Source organism: Jatropha curcas, chromosome 11 (genome assembly GCF_041381405.1).
Source record: "Jatropha curcas cultivar XTBG-Jc1 chromosome 11, XTBG_Jcur_1.0, whole genome shotgun sequence".
NCBI lineage: Eukaryota > Viridiplantae > Streptophyta > Magnoliopsida > Malpighiales > Euphorbiaceae > Jatropha > Jatropha curcas.
This window is the reverse complement of record NC_143161.1, coordinates 1,876,330-1,891,436: the sequence shown is the minus strand read 5'-3', so window position 1 is coordinate 1,891,436 and position 15,107 is coordinate 1,876,330. Positions and strand designations below refer to the sequence as shown.

Here is a 15,107-nt window from a genome sequence, read left to right as displayed (position 1 = left end):
CATATGATCCAGTGGTCACGAAATGTCCTCTCCTCCGTATAAATTGAACCCAATTCCTCTAGGCGAATCTCATCACATCAATTCCAAACCAGAGTTCTAAGTATCAATCCATTCCTTCCCTCCCAAGAGATTTAATTGCCATGGCCCGAACTAAACAAACAGCTAGAAAGTCCACTGGAGGAAAAGCACCAAGAAAGCAGCTTGCAACCAAAGCGGCCAGAAAGTCTGCCCCAGCGACAGGCGGAGTCAAGAAACCGCACAGGTTCAGACCCGGAACCGTCGCACTTCGTGAGATCCGAAAGTACCAGAAGAGTACTGAGCTTCTGATCAGAAAGCTTCCCTTCCAGCGCTTGGTTCGCGAAATCGCTCAAGACTTCAAGACCGATCTGAGATTTCAGAGCTCAGCCGTGGCGGCTCTTCAAGAGGCTGCGGAGGCTTACCTTGTTGGACTTTTTGAGGATACAAATCTTTGTGCTATTCATGCCAAGAGAGTTACTATTATGCCGAAGGATATTCAGCTCGCGAGGAGAATTAGAGGCGAGCGTGCTTAAGGGTGGTGACTGTGTAGTATTGTCTATTGGCTACTGTCTTTATTTTTAGTTTAGTTGGTACTTTAGGTTTATGGCCTTTCTTTTATGTGAATGAAATCTGATATTTTTCCATTGTAGTTTCTCCACTTGATTCAGTATTTGCTTATGTTTTTGACTTTTTAGTAATTGGTTCATAGACAAGTTAATTAGTGTGATTGAATTGTTCTATTTCTTTTGCCGCTGGAAATTGATTGGCCCTAGTTTGAAACTGAAATTCTAATCAGCTCTTTAACAGTTATTGGTTTTCCCATATTCTAAATCTGGGGAACAGAATTTGCTGCGTTTTGTGCATTGCTTAATGTGTTTTAGCAATCCTGATTTGGTGCAACCATTTAGCTATGAAGTCCCCAAAATACTTGGTCAGTATGGTGCACTGGACTTGTTCCAGTGGAGCAATTATGGCCGTTGTGTGATGGGGCCAATTTTTTTGAAGGTTTGGATTACTTGATTGATGTAGATTTGTGTGCGTTCGATCGCCTTTAATCCTTCATTTGCTTGCTACTCTTATTACTTAATTCAGGCTTAGTCTAGCACATGCAGGCAACACAATTGTTATAATATAATCCCATTGATTTGAGTCTGAATTTCAAAATGAAGGGCTCGATGCTCTGCCACAAGATGTAGAAACAGAGGATACTCGAGAGAAGTACCTAATTTGATCCGGAGAATAAATTGCATTTGCTGCGAACTGCAATAGAGATCCCGAACTTCGATCTAAAGTTATCGAGACTACATGTTTGGTCCAATTAACTATATGGAGGCTGATGTGGATATACCCGTATTTACCATGTGTAATTCTGATGATATGGCTCTATGTGATGTGTAATCCATTTCTGACGTGTCCTATGATTACATGGTAAGTGCCGTGATGTTTTCTGTTCCGGCTTTTGGAAAAGTAGGCTGCCTGCAAGTACAACTACTATTTTACAACCGTAAACGGCTATGTTACCTAAAACAGAACATGATCAGAAGTAGCTGTTGATGAGGCGGTAGCAAGGAAATTAACTTACAGAAAGGCATGAATTTGAGCACCAAAAAATGAGATTAGATACGTAGAGAATATCGGATGGATAAGATTATTGATTATTATTCTTCGCGTTTCTTCGTTTTACTAGTTGCTATAAGCCTGTCACCTACCAACCGTAGAAAAGAATGGATAAAGCAAGTTGCACATAACAACCGCGAAAAAGGACAGAGCAAGTTATCCAAGCCATTGAATGTTGGTTAGAAAAGTCTTATGGTGAGCAAAGATTTTCGATTAGTCAAAGGCCAACGTCCTTGTATAAGTTGTCTATCTTTAGGGCCGTCTCTTTTCTCAGACCTCATTTGTTTCCACCAAAAGAGACGTGTTCTTTCCATTTCATCGATCTCTAAGGATAGAGGGAACTGAAAGTTATGGATTCTACTCATAGCCAGAAAGCGAGTGAAATTTTGCAAGCCCAAGTTCATTTGATTAATCATATGCTTAACTACATGAATTCCATGGCACTTAAGTGTGCAGTTCAGCTAGGCATACCGGACATACTTCACAGCCATGGCAAACCCATCACCCTTCCTGAGTTATTGTCAGCTCTTCACATCCCTCCAACCAAACTGAGTAATATGTACCGGCTCATGCGAATGCTGGTATTCTCAGGCTTCTTTTCTACTACTAAGGTTCTTAATGGTCAAGGAGATGGACAAGAAGCTTATGTTCTAACACCATCTTCTAGGCTTCTTGTTAAGGGTAACCCTAATTGCTTGGCACCCTTTGTTAATTCATTGCTTAAGGCGGAATTTGTATCTCCAGGGCATCTTTTGGGAGATTGGTTTCAAGGAAATGAGCTCACCGTGTTTGAAAAGGCACATGGAATGGCATTTTGGGAATATAATGAAAGAAAACCTGAATTTAACCAGCTTTTTAATGAAGCAATGGCTTGTGATTCTCGGATGATGAACTTGGTCATTAGAGACTGCAAGCAAATTTTTGAAGGAGTAAATTCACTGGTTGATGTGGGAGGCGGAAATGGATCGCTTGCGAGGATCATATCCGAGGCATTCCCTGATATGAAATGCACTGTCCTTGATCTTCCACAAGTTATTGCTAACTTAGAAGGCACTAAGAACTTGAGTTATGTTGGAGGTGATATGTTTAAGCATATCCCTTCAGGAGACTGCATCATACTTAAGGTATGCTTCTCTCTGCCCTCAAGAATTAAGTTTCCCATCTTAATTGTTTCTACGAGCTGGTTTCCTGTATACGTTCCATATAGAATTAATTTGTTTCTTAATTCACTCCTCTTTCTCTATTTGTTTTAAGACCAGGCATTTATTTATGAATTTTGCATACTTTCTTTCCATTCCCTTTTGCCTTTTTCACTAACCGAAAGTTCTTTATATTAGTATCAGTCATTTGATCTAAGCAAACAATTTTCTGCCATTTCTATAACTTGACAAAAAGAACATACAGCAGCTTATTTCTGATACCCATTTTGATAACTTTTATACTTTATATTGGACATGTAGTTAGCTATAACGACATGTGACTGTTGGACAACGTTTTCTGTTAATTGATGTGAAAGTGATTGTTCCTCAGTTAATTTTGCATGGTTGGAGTGATGATGAATGCTTGACAATATTGAAGAAATGCAAAGAAGCAATTTCAAGCAAAGGGAAGGGAGGAAAGTTGGTCGTTATAGATTTGGTGATCAATGAGAAGAAAGATGAGCCTGAATTAACTGAAACAAAGCTCCTTTTTGACATGCTGATGATGTCTGTGACTTGTGGAAGAGAGAGAACCGAGAGAGAATGGGAAGGACTATTCTTGAAGGCCGGTTTCAGTCACTTCAAGATAACACCCTTGCTTGGTTTAAGGTCCCTGATTGAGGTTTATCCTTGAGACTGAAGTAAAGTTTAGTAATCTTAATATGAATGTTGAAAAAAAAAAAAATTATCCTCTGTAAGGCAAGACATGACTATGATTTCATAAGCCAAATTGCCAAATTGCCAAATTTGTATGCTTGTTGAATTTTCTTCTTCTTAACCATTAAGCATAAACTAATGGTTCAGAGTGTATTGTCTTGGATTCAGAATTAATAATTGTATTCTAACATATACCAATATTGGTTTTTTTTTTTTTTTTTTTATCAGCAAAATGAATTTATTTTATTAAAAATTCAAGAAAAACTTATCAAACTCCAGCAATAATCCTAAGTCAATAGACTTCCTCAAAACACCCCTTAATTTCCATTCAAGATTACCTGCATAACCATTTAAGACGCAGAAATTAATGGCAAACATTTCTCTAGCAATAATTTCTGTTGAAGAAAACGAGGTGAAAACGGGCACAACATCACATGTCTTTCTTTATTTGATATCTTTAGGTTAGCTTAAAGGAAACAACCTCTATGGAGGAAAAGAAAGAAAAGAAAGAAAGAAAAAGGCCATGACAGTTGACTTGGTCAAGAGTTTTAGTCGTGGAAACAACCTTTTACTGAAAAAACAGCGGTCACAAGGAACCTTCAATTTGATTTTTCTGCTTTACTTGGACTATTTCTTCCTGGCATTTAAGCATGGTTCATGTGACTTGGAATTCCAAACTGCAATGTGTCTCTGCAGTCAAGTAATGCTGCTTCAAGAAATCAACTATATGAACATTTTGTAATAACTTCCAACAGCAAAAGAGTAAGAAACATGCTTTGTAAATTATTGCAATCTCTTGTCAGCTGCAAGTTAGGTGGATGTTTATTGGTTTCTTTCTTCAACATTTTCTCCCTGTCAATGTTAGTTTTCTTCTAATCAGATTATATAAAAGAAGTTGTTCAAGCCAATTCAACAGGTGCGACCGTGACCAAGGGAATAAACATATTCTTGCCCAACCATTCTGCTTTCTTAAGTCAGGCACACGTCATTTTCAAAGAATCACTTACTCCAGAATAACGAAACCTCTCAATTTTAATTCAAAATCTTTCTTTTGATCAGTCAGCACAAAAGAAGTATTCATTTTCCAATGGCGGTCAGAATTTCTAATGCAAGGAAACTTCCTCGTTAACCATCAAATAATAGATGTGCAGTTCAAGATTGTACTATAAAAACAGAAACTGCAAAGCCCTTTTTTTAAGCTAATAAGGTTGAGAGTGGAGAAAATACCAATAGAACATGGAATTAGATCAAGAGCTTGAAGCTAATGAGTTGTTTCAAGCTCAGTGTCACATATATAAACACATGTACCACTATATGGAATCCATGTCACTGAAATGTGTTGTTCATTTAGGAATTCCTGACATAATCCACAAATATAAGCGACCTGTTACCCTTCCAGAGTTAGTTTCAGCACTGCAAATTCCACCAACAAAAGAAAATTGTCTGCAGCGTGTTATGCGCATACTAGTCCACTCTGGCTTCTTTGCTGCGAAAAAAATCCATGATAATCAAGAAGAAGGTTATGTTCTCACACCTTCTTCCAGTCTCTTGCTCAAAGAAAGCCCTACCAGCTTATCAACATTTGTTGTAGCAATGGTAGATCCTGCACTGATAACTCCATGGTTTTCCCTTGCTGAGAATTTCAAAGGGAATGAACTCACACCGTTTGAAACTTGTCATGGAAATAATTTTTGGGATTATGGGAAGAAAAATCCTGAATTTATCAGTTCCTTGAACGAGGCCATGGCATGTGATTCTCGATTAGTGAGCTTGATTGTTAAGGAACATAAAGAAATGTTCAAGGGAGTTGCTTCTTTGGTTGATGTAGGCGGTGGGACAGGAACTCTAGCGAGGTCAATTGCTGATGCATATCCTGATATGAAGTGCACAGTCTTGGATCTCCCACAAGTTGTTGCAAACTTACCAGAGAGTAAAAACTTGAAATTTGTTGCGGGTGACATGTTTCGATCTGTTCCTTCTGCACAGGCAGTTATGATAAAGGTAATATATCTCCATTTGTGTTTTTATTATTGGAAAAAAAACTGTAAGACTATATAAATAAGCTCTCTTTTGCAGTCTGTTCTGCATAACTGGAGTGATCAAGCCTGCATAAAGATTTTGAAGCTGTGCAGGGAATCTATTCCAAATAAAGATGAGGGAGGAAAAGTGATAATTATAGAAATGGTGATTAATGAAAAGAAAGATGAATATCAACTGGCAGAAACAAAGCTATTTGCTGACATGCAAATGATGCTTTTATGTCCCGGAGGAAGAGAGAGAAACGAGCAAGAATGGGCAAGACTGTTCTTGGAGGCTGGATTTAATCACTACAAAATAACTAATACCTGTGGATTAAATTCTATAATTGAGGCTTATCCATAGATGAATTGCATTCCAGTCTAAAGCAATTGCAGATTGTTAAAAGGGCTATTCATGTAATTTTCTTGTTTTTTTTTTTCCGGTTTCAATGTGATTGCTGAGAAAATCACATTCATCTTGTTCCTAATGTCATTAAGCAACTTACTATGGTTGTCTGATTTTACTCTCACTATCATCGCATCAGCTTCTTTCTCCTTTACTCAGAAATGTAAATGTTATTATATAAGACGACATTGCGTTTACGTCATGTGATACGTCAAGAAAAGAACAATTCCTCGACACAGATAAACACTTGGTGTTCAATTGAATTCCCCAACTTCAGAATATTAACTTTGTATTAGGTAAGTAGTAGGATTATATAATGTCACTCTTTCCTTATCACATAGAATTGCCAGCAAAGATTTGCATTTATCAACTTGCAAGTAAAGAAAATATAAAAAATCCCAATTGCAAACTCAATGCTCTTATTATTCTCAATCATTCATAAAACCATACAAATCCCAATTGCGTCATAAATAAAATAATACACGTTTTCTCCACAATCGCATCCATTAATAAATTAAGCATAAACCTTAAAGTGAGTTCTTCTTCTGTAGGAACTCAGATACAATACAAAAGTTCAAGACCTTAAAAACCTCTTAAAAAACTCCATTGCAGTTGCATTAAACAACAAATAAAGTTAAAAAAGAAAATGGGTTTCGACAAGGAGTATCTTGATCTAGTGTTGGTCCCTAGTGGGGCATTGATCCTTTTTGCATATCATGTGTTCCTTCTTTACAAACACCGAATTGATGCTGACTCTACTGCTATTGGCCTAGAGAACAGGGACAAGAAAGAATGGGTTCAGAGTGTTGTGGTGGGCAAAATTGTTTCCTAACTGAAAAAAAAAAATTGTTTGGCTTTGATTTTGCTTATCTATATCAGTTAATGTTTGCAGGGTGACTCAGACGCTTATGACAGAGCTATAAATGTTATCTCAAGCAACACAACAGCAGCAACGTACTTGGCTATGGTCTCTTTAACTCTCTGCTCAGTTATGGGAACTTGGCTTATTGGAAACACTACAATCAGTAATATGTTTCAAAGCAAAAGAATTTATGGCGACACAAGGCCACATACCATTATCATCAAGGACATGATCCTTCTTGTCTGTTTCCTCGTTGCTTTTTCAGGGTTTGTTCAAGCTGCAAGACATTTTGTTCATGCAAACTATCTAATGAGTTCACCAGATAACAAAAATTATGTGAAAAAGCTGGAGTTTGCACTTATAAAAGGAAGCGATTTCTGGTTGTTTGCTCTTAGAGCACTTTATTTCTCTCTTATTGTAGTTTTTTGGTTTTTTGGTCCAATACCCATGTTTGTCTCCTCCATTCTCATGGTTCTAATCTTGTATTACCATGACATTTATACTGTTACATTGCGTAACAAGTATATTGAGCCAAATGGTCAAGAGGGTTCAAAGCTGATTTAGCTATTGAGAACAATTTCCGATGAAGGTTTGCTCAAGATGACAAATTTTGCTCATTTCATGTCTTTTGTAATTACATATTCAAGATAAGTTGATCATTATTTATTATTAAATTAATACTAAATTATTCCCCACCTACTCCATTTATATGAACTGCAAATAAATTAAAGATCGCAAGTTGTCATTGCTGTCCAACTAAAGCAACCCAAATTTCCATAAAAAAATGACACTAACAAAACCTCTTTTAGAATGAATTTATAATATTATGAAGCCAGAATTCAAGAACCCACTATTCTTGACTACTTAAAAGGTGAATTTAGCAAAGAAAGAAAATCATGGCCTTCCAAAAAGAATACCTTGATTTGATATTGGTGCCTAGTGGTTTGTTAATCGTGTTTGCTTACCATCTGTTCCTTCTTTACAGATACCTTAATCTCCCTCACACCACAGTCATGGGCTTTGAAAACAATGACAAAAGAGCTTGGGTGGAGAGAATTATGCAGGCCAGTGTCTTTCTGTTCTCTTTTTTTTTTCTTGGAATATATATACAAATTTTAATTGTAATAACATATATATAACTTGGTATTTGACTTGCAGGCAGATAAAAGAGATATTGGTATGGCTCTAACAGTGATAACTTCAAATACATCAGCAGCAACTTTTCTAGCTTCAATTTCTTTAACTTTCAGTTCACTGATAGGAGCTTGGCTGGGAAACTCCTCTAATAGCGTTTTCCAAAGTGAATTAATTTATGGTGATACAAGATCATTCACTATTTCGATTAAGTACATAAGCCTTCTCACTTGTTTTCTTTTAGCTTTTTCGTTCTTTATTCAATCTGCAAGGCATTTTGTGCATGCTAACTATCTAATAAGCACACCAGACAGTGACATACCTGTGAAAAATGTTGAGGTGGCTGTCATAAGAGGAAGTGATTTTTGGTCACTTGGACTCAGAGCATTATATTTTGCTCTTAATTTGTTACTTTGGTTTTTTGGTCCCATACCCATGTTTATTTCTTCTATTATTATAGTCATTGTCCTCCATTACCTTGATACCAATTCGACTCCCTTGCACCGGCATAGGTTTCCGGCGAGCCAGATTATCAAAAGGGCTGGTGATAGATTAACTGAGGTAGCTGTTGACACTCAGCATCTTGTATAAAGTTAATAATTAATTCATTTAAGTTGTAATTTTTAAATATAATCTTAAGGTGGTTCAATTGTTCAAGTTAGAACCAAATCCACTACTAGTCAATTCAAATGTATATATGGATATACCATGAATTTAATTTGGTAACCAATTTAATTATATTGACATTGGTGAACCTTATGCCCAATCTATTGTTCATAATCAGCTTGCACTTAAGAATCAGAATCCAACTGGCCTCTCTTACTAAGGGTTTCCCAAACCGTTGATCATCCTAATCCTAAATTTAGGGCATGATCGAGAAGATTAGCATGTGTTAACTGTTATCTGTTTTAACAGTGTTTATATGTACCTGTTTGAGTAATTCTTCATAAAACATTATATTACGGTGATTAACTTTTTTATAAAAGGTCATTTTCAAAAAAAACAAAATGTAAAAAATTATTTTAACTTCTAAAAATTAGTCCAAACTTTATATTACCGAACAGTATCAAAAATATTAAAAACTACCTAAAAAATAGTTGTGTAACACACTTTGGAAGTTTCCTTGAAGCAACCAAAAGCGTGAAAGTGTGCACGATTAACCAAATTCAAGTCAACCTGACTTGATCATATACAGAGTGATCAATAATTATTTTTAGCGGTAATGTGAAGCATTCTTTTAGAAAGACTGCTAGTTTCCAAATAACATACTACTGCCTGATTAAATTTCAATTCTTTGGCAAGAAATTAATAACACTATTGGTAATTTGGCTCTTAAGGATAACGTTTCTAATTAAACTAAAAATTATTTTAATAAATTACTCCCCAATTGTCTAAATCAAAGCTTGCAAGTTGTCGTTGCAGACCTAGTAAAGCAACTCAAAATTTTCATAAACAAATGACACTAACAAATCTTCTTTTAGCAAGAATTTATAATGTACTTAACCAGAATTCAAGAACTCAAAACTCTTGAATTGTTTTGTTATCATTTTAGTCAAGAAAGAAAATCATGGCCTTCCAAAAAGAATACCTTGATTTGATATTGGTTCCTGGTGGTTTGTTAATCATGTTTGCTTATCATCTCTTCCTTCTATACAGATACCTTAATCTCCCCCACACCACAGTCAAAGGCTTCGAAAACAATGACAAAAGAGCTTGGGTTGATAGGATTATGCAGGCGAGTCTCTCTATCTTTATCTTTTTTTTTTTCTTGGAAAATATATATATACAAATTTTAATTTTACTAACATAAATAGATTTTGGTATTTGATTTACAGGCAGATAAAACAGATATTGGTATGGCTCTAACAGTAATATCTACCAATATATCAGCAGCAACTTTTCTAGCTTCAATTTCTTTAACTCTCAGTTCACTTATCGGAGCTTGGCTTGGAAATTCCTCTAATAATGTTTTTGAAAGTGAACTAATTTACGGTGATACAAGACAATCCACCATGTCCATAAAGTACATAAGCCTTCTCACTTGTTTTCTTTTAGCATTTTCATTCTTTGTTCAATCTGCAGGGCATTTTGTGCATGCCAATTATCTAATAAGCACACCAGACAGTGACATACCTGTGAAGAATGTTGAGATGGCTGTTATAAGAGGAGGTGATTTTTGGTCACTTGGTCTTAGAGCATTATATTTTGCTCTTGATTTGTTACTTTGGTTTTTTGGTCCGATACCCATGTTTATTTCTTCTATTATTATGGTCATTATCCTCCATTACCTCGATTACAATTCGACGCCGCTGCACCGGCATAGGTCTCCGGCGAGCCAGACTACGAAAGGGGTTGGTATATAGCTTTAAGTTGTAATTTTAAAATAATAATCTTCAGGTGGTTCAACTGTTCATGTTAGAACCAAATCCTCTACTAGCCCATTCAAAGGTATATAGCATGAATTTAATTTTGTAAGGAACAAAGAAATTCATATAAATTAATGTATTTTTAAAAAGAAATTGATATTTGCTGAGTTGGAAAATATACATATTTGAATTTGCTTGCTTTTTGTCTTTCAGTATATTATTTTGTTTCGGTTATAATCTTTTATTTTATAAATTATTAATTTTTAGATTATAATTTGAACTGTGTCAGGATATTCGAACTTGTAGTGTTTTCTGTCATTGAAGATTAATTTTTTATTTTTATTTTTTATTTTTTTTTGAAGGAGTTTATTATTTAAATTGTGATTGTGGCATTTTCGACATTAAATTTCTCCCAAACAATGGTAGTAAACAATGGGCCATATGGCCCATATCAAATGCATTCATGGACTATGCGATTGGTGTTAGGCCACTTTATATAAACAAGTCCAGAATACGGGTCCACTGGGACGAGTGGTCAAAGCTAATATTGAATGTTTGATTTTTTTTTTTTTAATATTTATTCCATAAATGTAATAATATTTTAATATCAAAAAATCCTAATGAAATTGTTTTTAATTATTTAATCATAAACCACCTGTCAATTGTATTTGATTGTTGATAGCAACTGCTAATAAAAAAGCCTCATAAAATGTATAAATTTGTCATATGTAAACTGAGCTAATTATGGAAAAGAAAATTTGAAAAAAAATGAGAATTTAAAAAAAAAAAAAAAAAAGCAAGTACATAATAATTTGAAAATTTTTTATCTTTTAGAAAAAGGAAACACCTGTAAGCGTGATTAAAGAGCCCGGAAAGAGCTCAGCAAGCTGACACAGTAATTAAAGTTTTGGCCCCTTCGTAGCCGTACGATGACTGACGACTTAACCTTATAAATAGCGGACAGCCTCTGATCGGACAAGGACCGGTCTAGTTCCTTTTGGCAAATCCTACTCTGGGTCCTACTTACATCACCACGTCTTGACACGTGTCCCCGTAAATCTTGGGATGGGAGTACTTTAATCCTATGAAACATTGGAGCAGTTTTCGAGATCAAGTATTAAGTACGTATAAAACACAAATGCGTACAAAATCATGTTACTGTTACCCAAATACGACACCTTCCCGTTCAGCGATGCCTTGAATGGACTTTTTCTTTTTCCTTCTTTTATTTATTTAAATTAAAAAAAAAAAATCATTTCAATTGATAAGCCCAATGGGCTTGGACGCTGGTTCATTCAAAACTCTAACTCTAACTAGAAGCAATCTGTTCCATTCAGGAAGCAGATTGCTGGTCTTTTTGTGGCTATTTATAAGCTTATCCAGAGAAACCAAAAATGTACATTCAGAGAAGATAATCAATGAACAAAAATTATCCTGTCAGCTTGGTCATTACTCATCAAATAAATCAGTATCTTCTACCATTTCACTTCTTTTGATATCTGGTATTTACTATCATGGGAAACTAATATCTAACTTGGGAAATCAGGTTGTAATATTTATATAAAAATGTGTTTAGCATGGAGTAATATTTAGAGTGTGAAGTTTGCAGGCAAACGCGAGTAGCAATATTGAAGAGATAGCCCTCTGATATCATAATATAAGATCAACCGGATCTAATTTATTCTTTAGAAGCAGCTCAAGGAGAAGAAGGTTGCTCAAATACCAAAACAACGCGACATTAAAAGCTAATTTTGCCCAAATGTTAAAAACTTAAGAGGAAAATTTTTGGATTACACGTGTATGGTTAGGAGAGCGTCAGGGAAGAGAGGTAAGTAGAAAACCACGAGCATCGAGGCGCGTGTATAGAGCGAGGGCAAAGATGATTGACACGGCTAAAAGTACGATGAAAGGCTGAGACAGTGGCAGAAAGAGAGCAGCAGGCACCCGCGTAAAAGTGGAGGGTCGCTCTGCAAAAAGCCAATTGCTTTACTCACTGTAGGGGACTGCCATTTTTTACATCTTACTAGCAATTAACGTCAATCCACGCTTGCTGGTGCTACATAGGATCGGGATTATTGGTGTACGATGCTGGGGTGAGTAATACGCGCGTTTAAGAGAGTGAGTGAGAGCAGGGTTTGTGAGATCCTTGGTCGGCGTTGGGTTGGGGGGGGATCGTAGTTACGTTGTGAAACTGTGAGTACCTTTGGCTGCATTCGATCGTTAGTTAGGAAAATTTGAGGTATTTATCATCATTTAAATGAAAAATGAAAAAGTTAAGATATCATTAACATTAATAACTTTGTATAAATAAAATTAATGCAATTGATATGATAACCAAACATTAATAACAACACGGAAGTCTCAAGTCTCAACTTCTAACCATTGTAAGCAAACGTTAAATAATTTAAGTTTATGAAAAGTATTAATGATCATCATGTCCACCAACCATAGTACATAATTGTCTTGATGAAATAGACAGAACACTCCATAAAAGCGAAGTTATAAAATTATTTTAATGGAGACAAAAGAAGCCATAAAAGAGAATATAGTTTTCTCTTCTTTTTTTTTTTTTTTAATTTTTCCTTCAAAGATTCTAGGTAGATAGTAATTATCAAATTTCAAATTGACATAATTAATATTGCAGAAAGCATTAGGACAAGGAAGAGAAAGACAGACAGGGCGTTGTAATAAGGGGCCCTAGTAGTCTTCTTCTTCGGCTAATTTCAACAAAGTAGATATGTCCATTGGTTTGAAACAAATCGAGAATTCGTTTGTGTGAATCTTAAGAGTAACTTTTTTAGTACTCTGGTTTGCTATTTTAGGAGCAATTATTAATTAGGTTAACTCGTGCATTATGTAATAATTTAAGATTTTATTAGTAATGCTAAAACTAATCATCGCAACCATTTTCCACATGCGACAAACTAACCGACTGTCCTAATTGAAATTTGGTCAAAGGACATCATAAATAAGATTTGGTTAATTAGATAAAGGATTAATACATACTTAATCATCATTAGCCAAACAATATGATTATCAATTTCATCTATGTGTTTTACCTCACGTGAGATCTCACCATCATTCCATTTTGTCATTCATTACTTGCTCGAAAGTTTCACCTTTTTCATCTTTTTTAGATCTTTTATTTCTTCTCTTTTTTTCAAATATTTAAAAAAAAAAAAAGAGAATAAAGTTCCAAATTTCCTGTTTAAATTTTATATACCCTTCTTGATTGATTGCTTTGAATTTCAAAATGTATTTAAGGAAAATATTTTTATTACCTTTTAACAGCTAAACACTGCTAAAATAACCGACAATTATTAAAATAATTAATTTTATTAAATAAAACTTTTATCTTTTATTTTTAATAAGTAATCAAAAATATTTTCATTATAATTAAAATTTTATTTTTAATTAATTTAGTATACTGAGTCGGTAATATAGAGATTAAGGAAGTGAATCCTTTTTTATAAATAAAAAGGAAACTCCTCCATTACTTATTCCATGGTTTCCATGTGAAAAGAAAAGAGAGTACAATTGCCATAAAAAGATGCAAGTGTGAGTACAGAATAGGAAGCCCCATTTGTGCATGCAGGCATGGTGAAAAGAGTATGTATTATGTTAATGGTTTCCCAACTAGGTAAACTACCAACATTGCATTTGACCATCAATTTTGGAAATTTGGAATCATGGGAATTGATATGGACACTCCTTTTCTTCACGTTCATTGTTACCCACTTTTACATTTACTGCCCTTTTCTTCTTTTATTAATCGTCAAAAAGCTTTTCGTTTCTTTGCTTTTAATTACCTTCCTTAATTCTTCTGAGCCGCCCCATTTATCAAAAAGTAAGTGGGTGCCCAAATAAACAGGCCATCAAATAATGAAACAATCTTAGTGCGGTTGGTGGGACTGACGCAAAGAGGTAAAGTGAAGGCAAAATGGCAAAAATATATATATATACAGATGCTCCCCACCTTCTCCTTCAGCGCGTTCATTCACTTCCAGCTAAAATGTTGAATCTTCTCATTTTCTATTTTTTCTTTTGGAAATTCATTGTGACAATGATACGTTAATTTGATTTTTTTTTTTTTAAACTTAACTCATTTTTAATTTAAAAAATATAATAAAAAATTATTAAGAATCTATTTTGTTTTTATTATTGATGTTATTTTAATTTGATATATTATTTAAAAGAATTTAAAAATTAAAAATCATTCCATAGCTTGTTTCTTATAGAAAAAAACTTTCGAAACAAAGAAAAATATCCATTGATTCCAAATTCATGATTTAGAATAAGGGATAAGTATACTAAATAAATAAGCATAATCCCTTTCCCAAAAAGGAAGATTCCAATTCTAAGTTGCTTGTTTTGAAACGCTCTTCAACTGAGCGTGGGACAGTAAACTTTCTAATGAAAGATAAAAGCTAAGGCAAAGTCATAACCAATCGGGTATTGAGTTGTAACCCGTTTTGTCCGGGTTATCTGCCTTTAGCCTAGTAGCCCTATGCAGCCTAAAGCCCTAGGCCTGGACGGTTGGGTTCTTTGCAATTGATGGCTCTGATAAGGACCTGCTCCTTTTCATTACTGTGACACATTTGTCTGTACACTTTTCACTTTTACTTTTTTACCCTTTTCTCCTCAAGATTAATCTGGTCATTATTCAGATAATCCCAACCCATTACTGCTAATTATAATTTATTACCATATTACCCATTTTTGGTTCTTAGGATCATTTCCATTCTCTGTTCTCCATACCAATAGTTCCCAGAAATTATGGATTCCAACAGAGTATTCATTTGTAGACTGTGCTTTCAATTAATATATTAT

General features: G+C 34.8%; 6 protein-coding genes across 6 annotated transcripts; all 6 read left to right on the top strand.

The window, feature by feature from the left end:
- Positions 1 to 60: 60 nt before the first annotated feature.
- LOC105649601 (histone H3.2) lies at positions 61 to 662 on the top strand. The gene has a single exon (XM_012236293.4). It carries the CDS (start codon positions 141 to 143, stop codon positions 549 to 551), a length of 411 nt encoding a protein of 136 aa, XP_012091683.1. The 5' UTR covers positions 61 to 140; the 3' UTR covers positions 552 to 662.
- Positions 663 to 1,691: 1,029 nt separating this feature from the next.
- LOC105649600 (trans-resveratrol di-O-methyltransferase) lies at positions 1,692 to 3,689 on the top strand. The gene is made up of 2 exons (XM_012236291.4): positions 1,692 to 2,759; positions 3,166 to 3,689. The coding sequence occupies exons 1-2, from the start codon at positions 1,986 to 1,988 to the stop codon at positions 3,466 to 3,468; spliced, it is 1,077 nt and encodes a 358-aa protein (XP_012091681.1). The 5' UTR covers positions 1,692 to 1,985; the 3' UTR covers positions 3,469 to 3,689.
- A 212-nt stretch (positions 3,690 to 3,901) lies between these two features.
- On the top strand, positions 3,902 to 6,039 carry LOC105649599 (trans-resveratrol di-O-methyltransferase). Its single transcript, XM_012236290.4, has 2 exons — positions 3,902 to 5,492; positions 5,568 to 6,039. Exons 1-2 carry the CDS (start codon positions 4,728 to 4,730, stop codon positions 5,871 to 5,873), a joined length of 1,071 nt encoding a protein of 356 aa, XP_012091680.1. The 5' UTR covers positions 3,902 to 4,727; the 3' UTR covers positions 5,874 to 6,039.
- A 319-nt stretch (positions 6,040 to 6,358) lies between these two features.
- LOC105650146 (uncharacterized) lies at positions 6,359 to 7,341 on the top strand. Its single transcript, XM_020685625.3, has 2 exons — positions 6,359 to 6,726; positions 6,808 to 7,341. Exons 1-2 carry the CDS (start codon positions 6,562 to 6,564, stop codon positions 7,339 to 7,341), a joined length of 699 nt encoding a protein of 232 aa, XP_020541284.1. The 5' UTR covers positions 6,359 to 6,561.
- A 237-nt stretch (positions 7,342 to 7,578) lies between these two features.
- LOC105650145 (uncharacterized) lies at positions 7,579 to 8,544 on the top strand. Its single transcript, XM_089716523.1, has 2 exons — positions 7,579 to 7,841; positions 7,936 to 8,544. Exons 1-2 carry the CDS (start codon positions 7,674 to 7,676, stop codon positions 8,500 to 8,502), a joined length of 735 nt encoding a protein of 244 aa, XP_089572649.1. The 5' UTR covers positions 7,579 to 7,673; the 3' UTR covers positions 8,503 to 8,544.
- An 884-nt stretch (positions 8,545 to 9,428) lies between these two features.
- On the top strand, positions 9,429 to 10,444 carry LOC105650144 (uncharacterized). The gene is made up of 2 exons (XM_089716619.1): positions 9,429 to 9,646; positions 9,747 to 10,444. Exons 1-2 carry the CDS (start codon positions 9,479 to 9,481, stop codon positions 10,272 to 10,274), a joined length of 696 nt encoding a protein of 231 aa, XP_089572745.1. The 5' UTR covers positions 9,429 to 9,478; the 3' UTR covers positions 10,275 to 10,444.
- Positions 10,445 to 15,107: the final 4,663 nt, after the last annotated feature.

What these genes read in the sequence shown, in the direction of transcription:
- LOC105650144 (XM_089716619.1), top strand. Translation starts at nt 9,479, where the DNA reads ATGGCCTTCCAAAAAGAATACCTTGATTTGATATTGGTTCCTGGTGGT. An exon ending in GGGTTGATAGGATTATGCAG is followed by an intron (nt 9,647 to 9,746) that starts GCGAGTCTCTCT and finishes TTTGATTTACAG; the next exon opens with GCAGATAAAACAGATATTGG.
- LOC105650146 (XM_020685625.3), top strand. Translation starts at nt 6,562, where the DNA reads ATGGGTTTCGACAAGGAGTATCTTGATCTAGTGTTGGTCCCTAGTGGG. An exon ending in AATGGGTTCAGAGTGTTGTG is followed by an intron (nt 6,727 to 6,807) that starts GTGGGCAAAATT and finishes TAATGTTTGCAG; the next exon opens with GGTGACTCAGACGCTTATGA.
- LOC105649599 (XM_012236290.4), top strand. Translation starts at nt 4,728, where the DNA reads ATGGAATTAGATCAAGAGCTTGAAGCTAATGAGTTGTTTCAAGCTCAG. An exon ending in CACAGGCAGTTATGATAAAG is followed by an intron (nt 5,493 to 5,567) that starts GTAATATATCTC and finishes TCTCTTTTGCAG; the next exon opens with TCTGTTCTGCATAACTGGAG.
- LOC105649600 (XM_012236291.4), top strand. Translation starts at nt 1,986, where the DNA reads ATGGATTCTACTCATAGCCAGAAAGCGAGTGAAATTTTGCAAGCCCAA. An exon ending in GAGACTGCATCATACTTAAG is followed by an intron (nt 2,760 to 3,165) that starts GTATGCTTCTCT and finishes ATTGTTCCTCAG; the next exon opens with TTAATTTTGCATGGTTGGAG.
- LOC105650145 (XM_089716523.1), top strand. Translation starts at nt 7,674, where the DNA reads ATGGCCTTCCAAAAAGAATACCTTGATTTGATATTGGTGCCTAGTGGT. An exon ending in GGGTGGAGAGAATTATGCAG is followed by an intron (nt 7,842 to 7,935) that starts GCCAGTGTCTTT and finishes TTTGACTTGCAG; the next exon opens with GCAGATAAAAGAGATATTGG.
- LOC105649601 (XM_012236293.4), top strand. Translation starts at nt 141, where the DNA reads ATGGCCCGAACTAAACAAACAGCTAGAAAGTCCACTGGAGGAAAAGCA.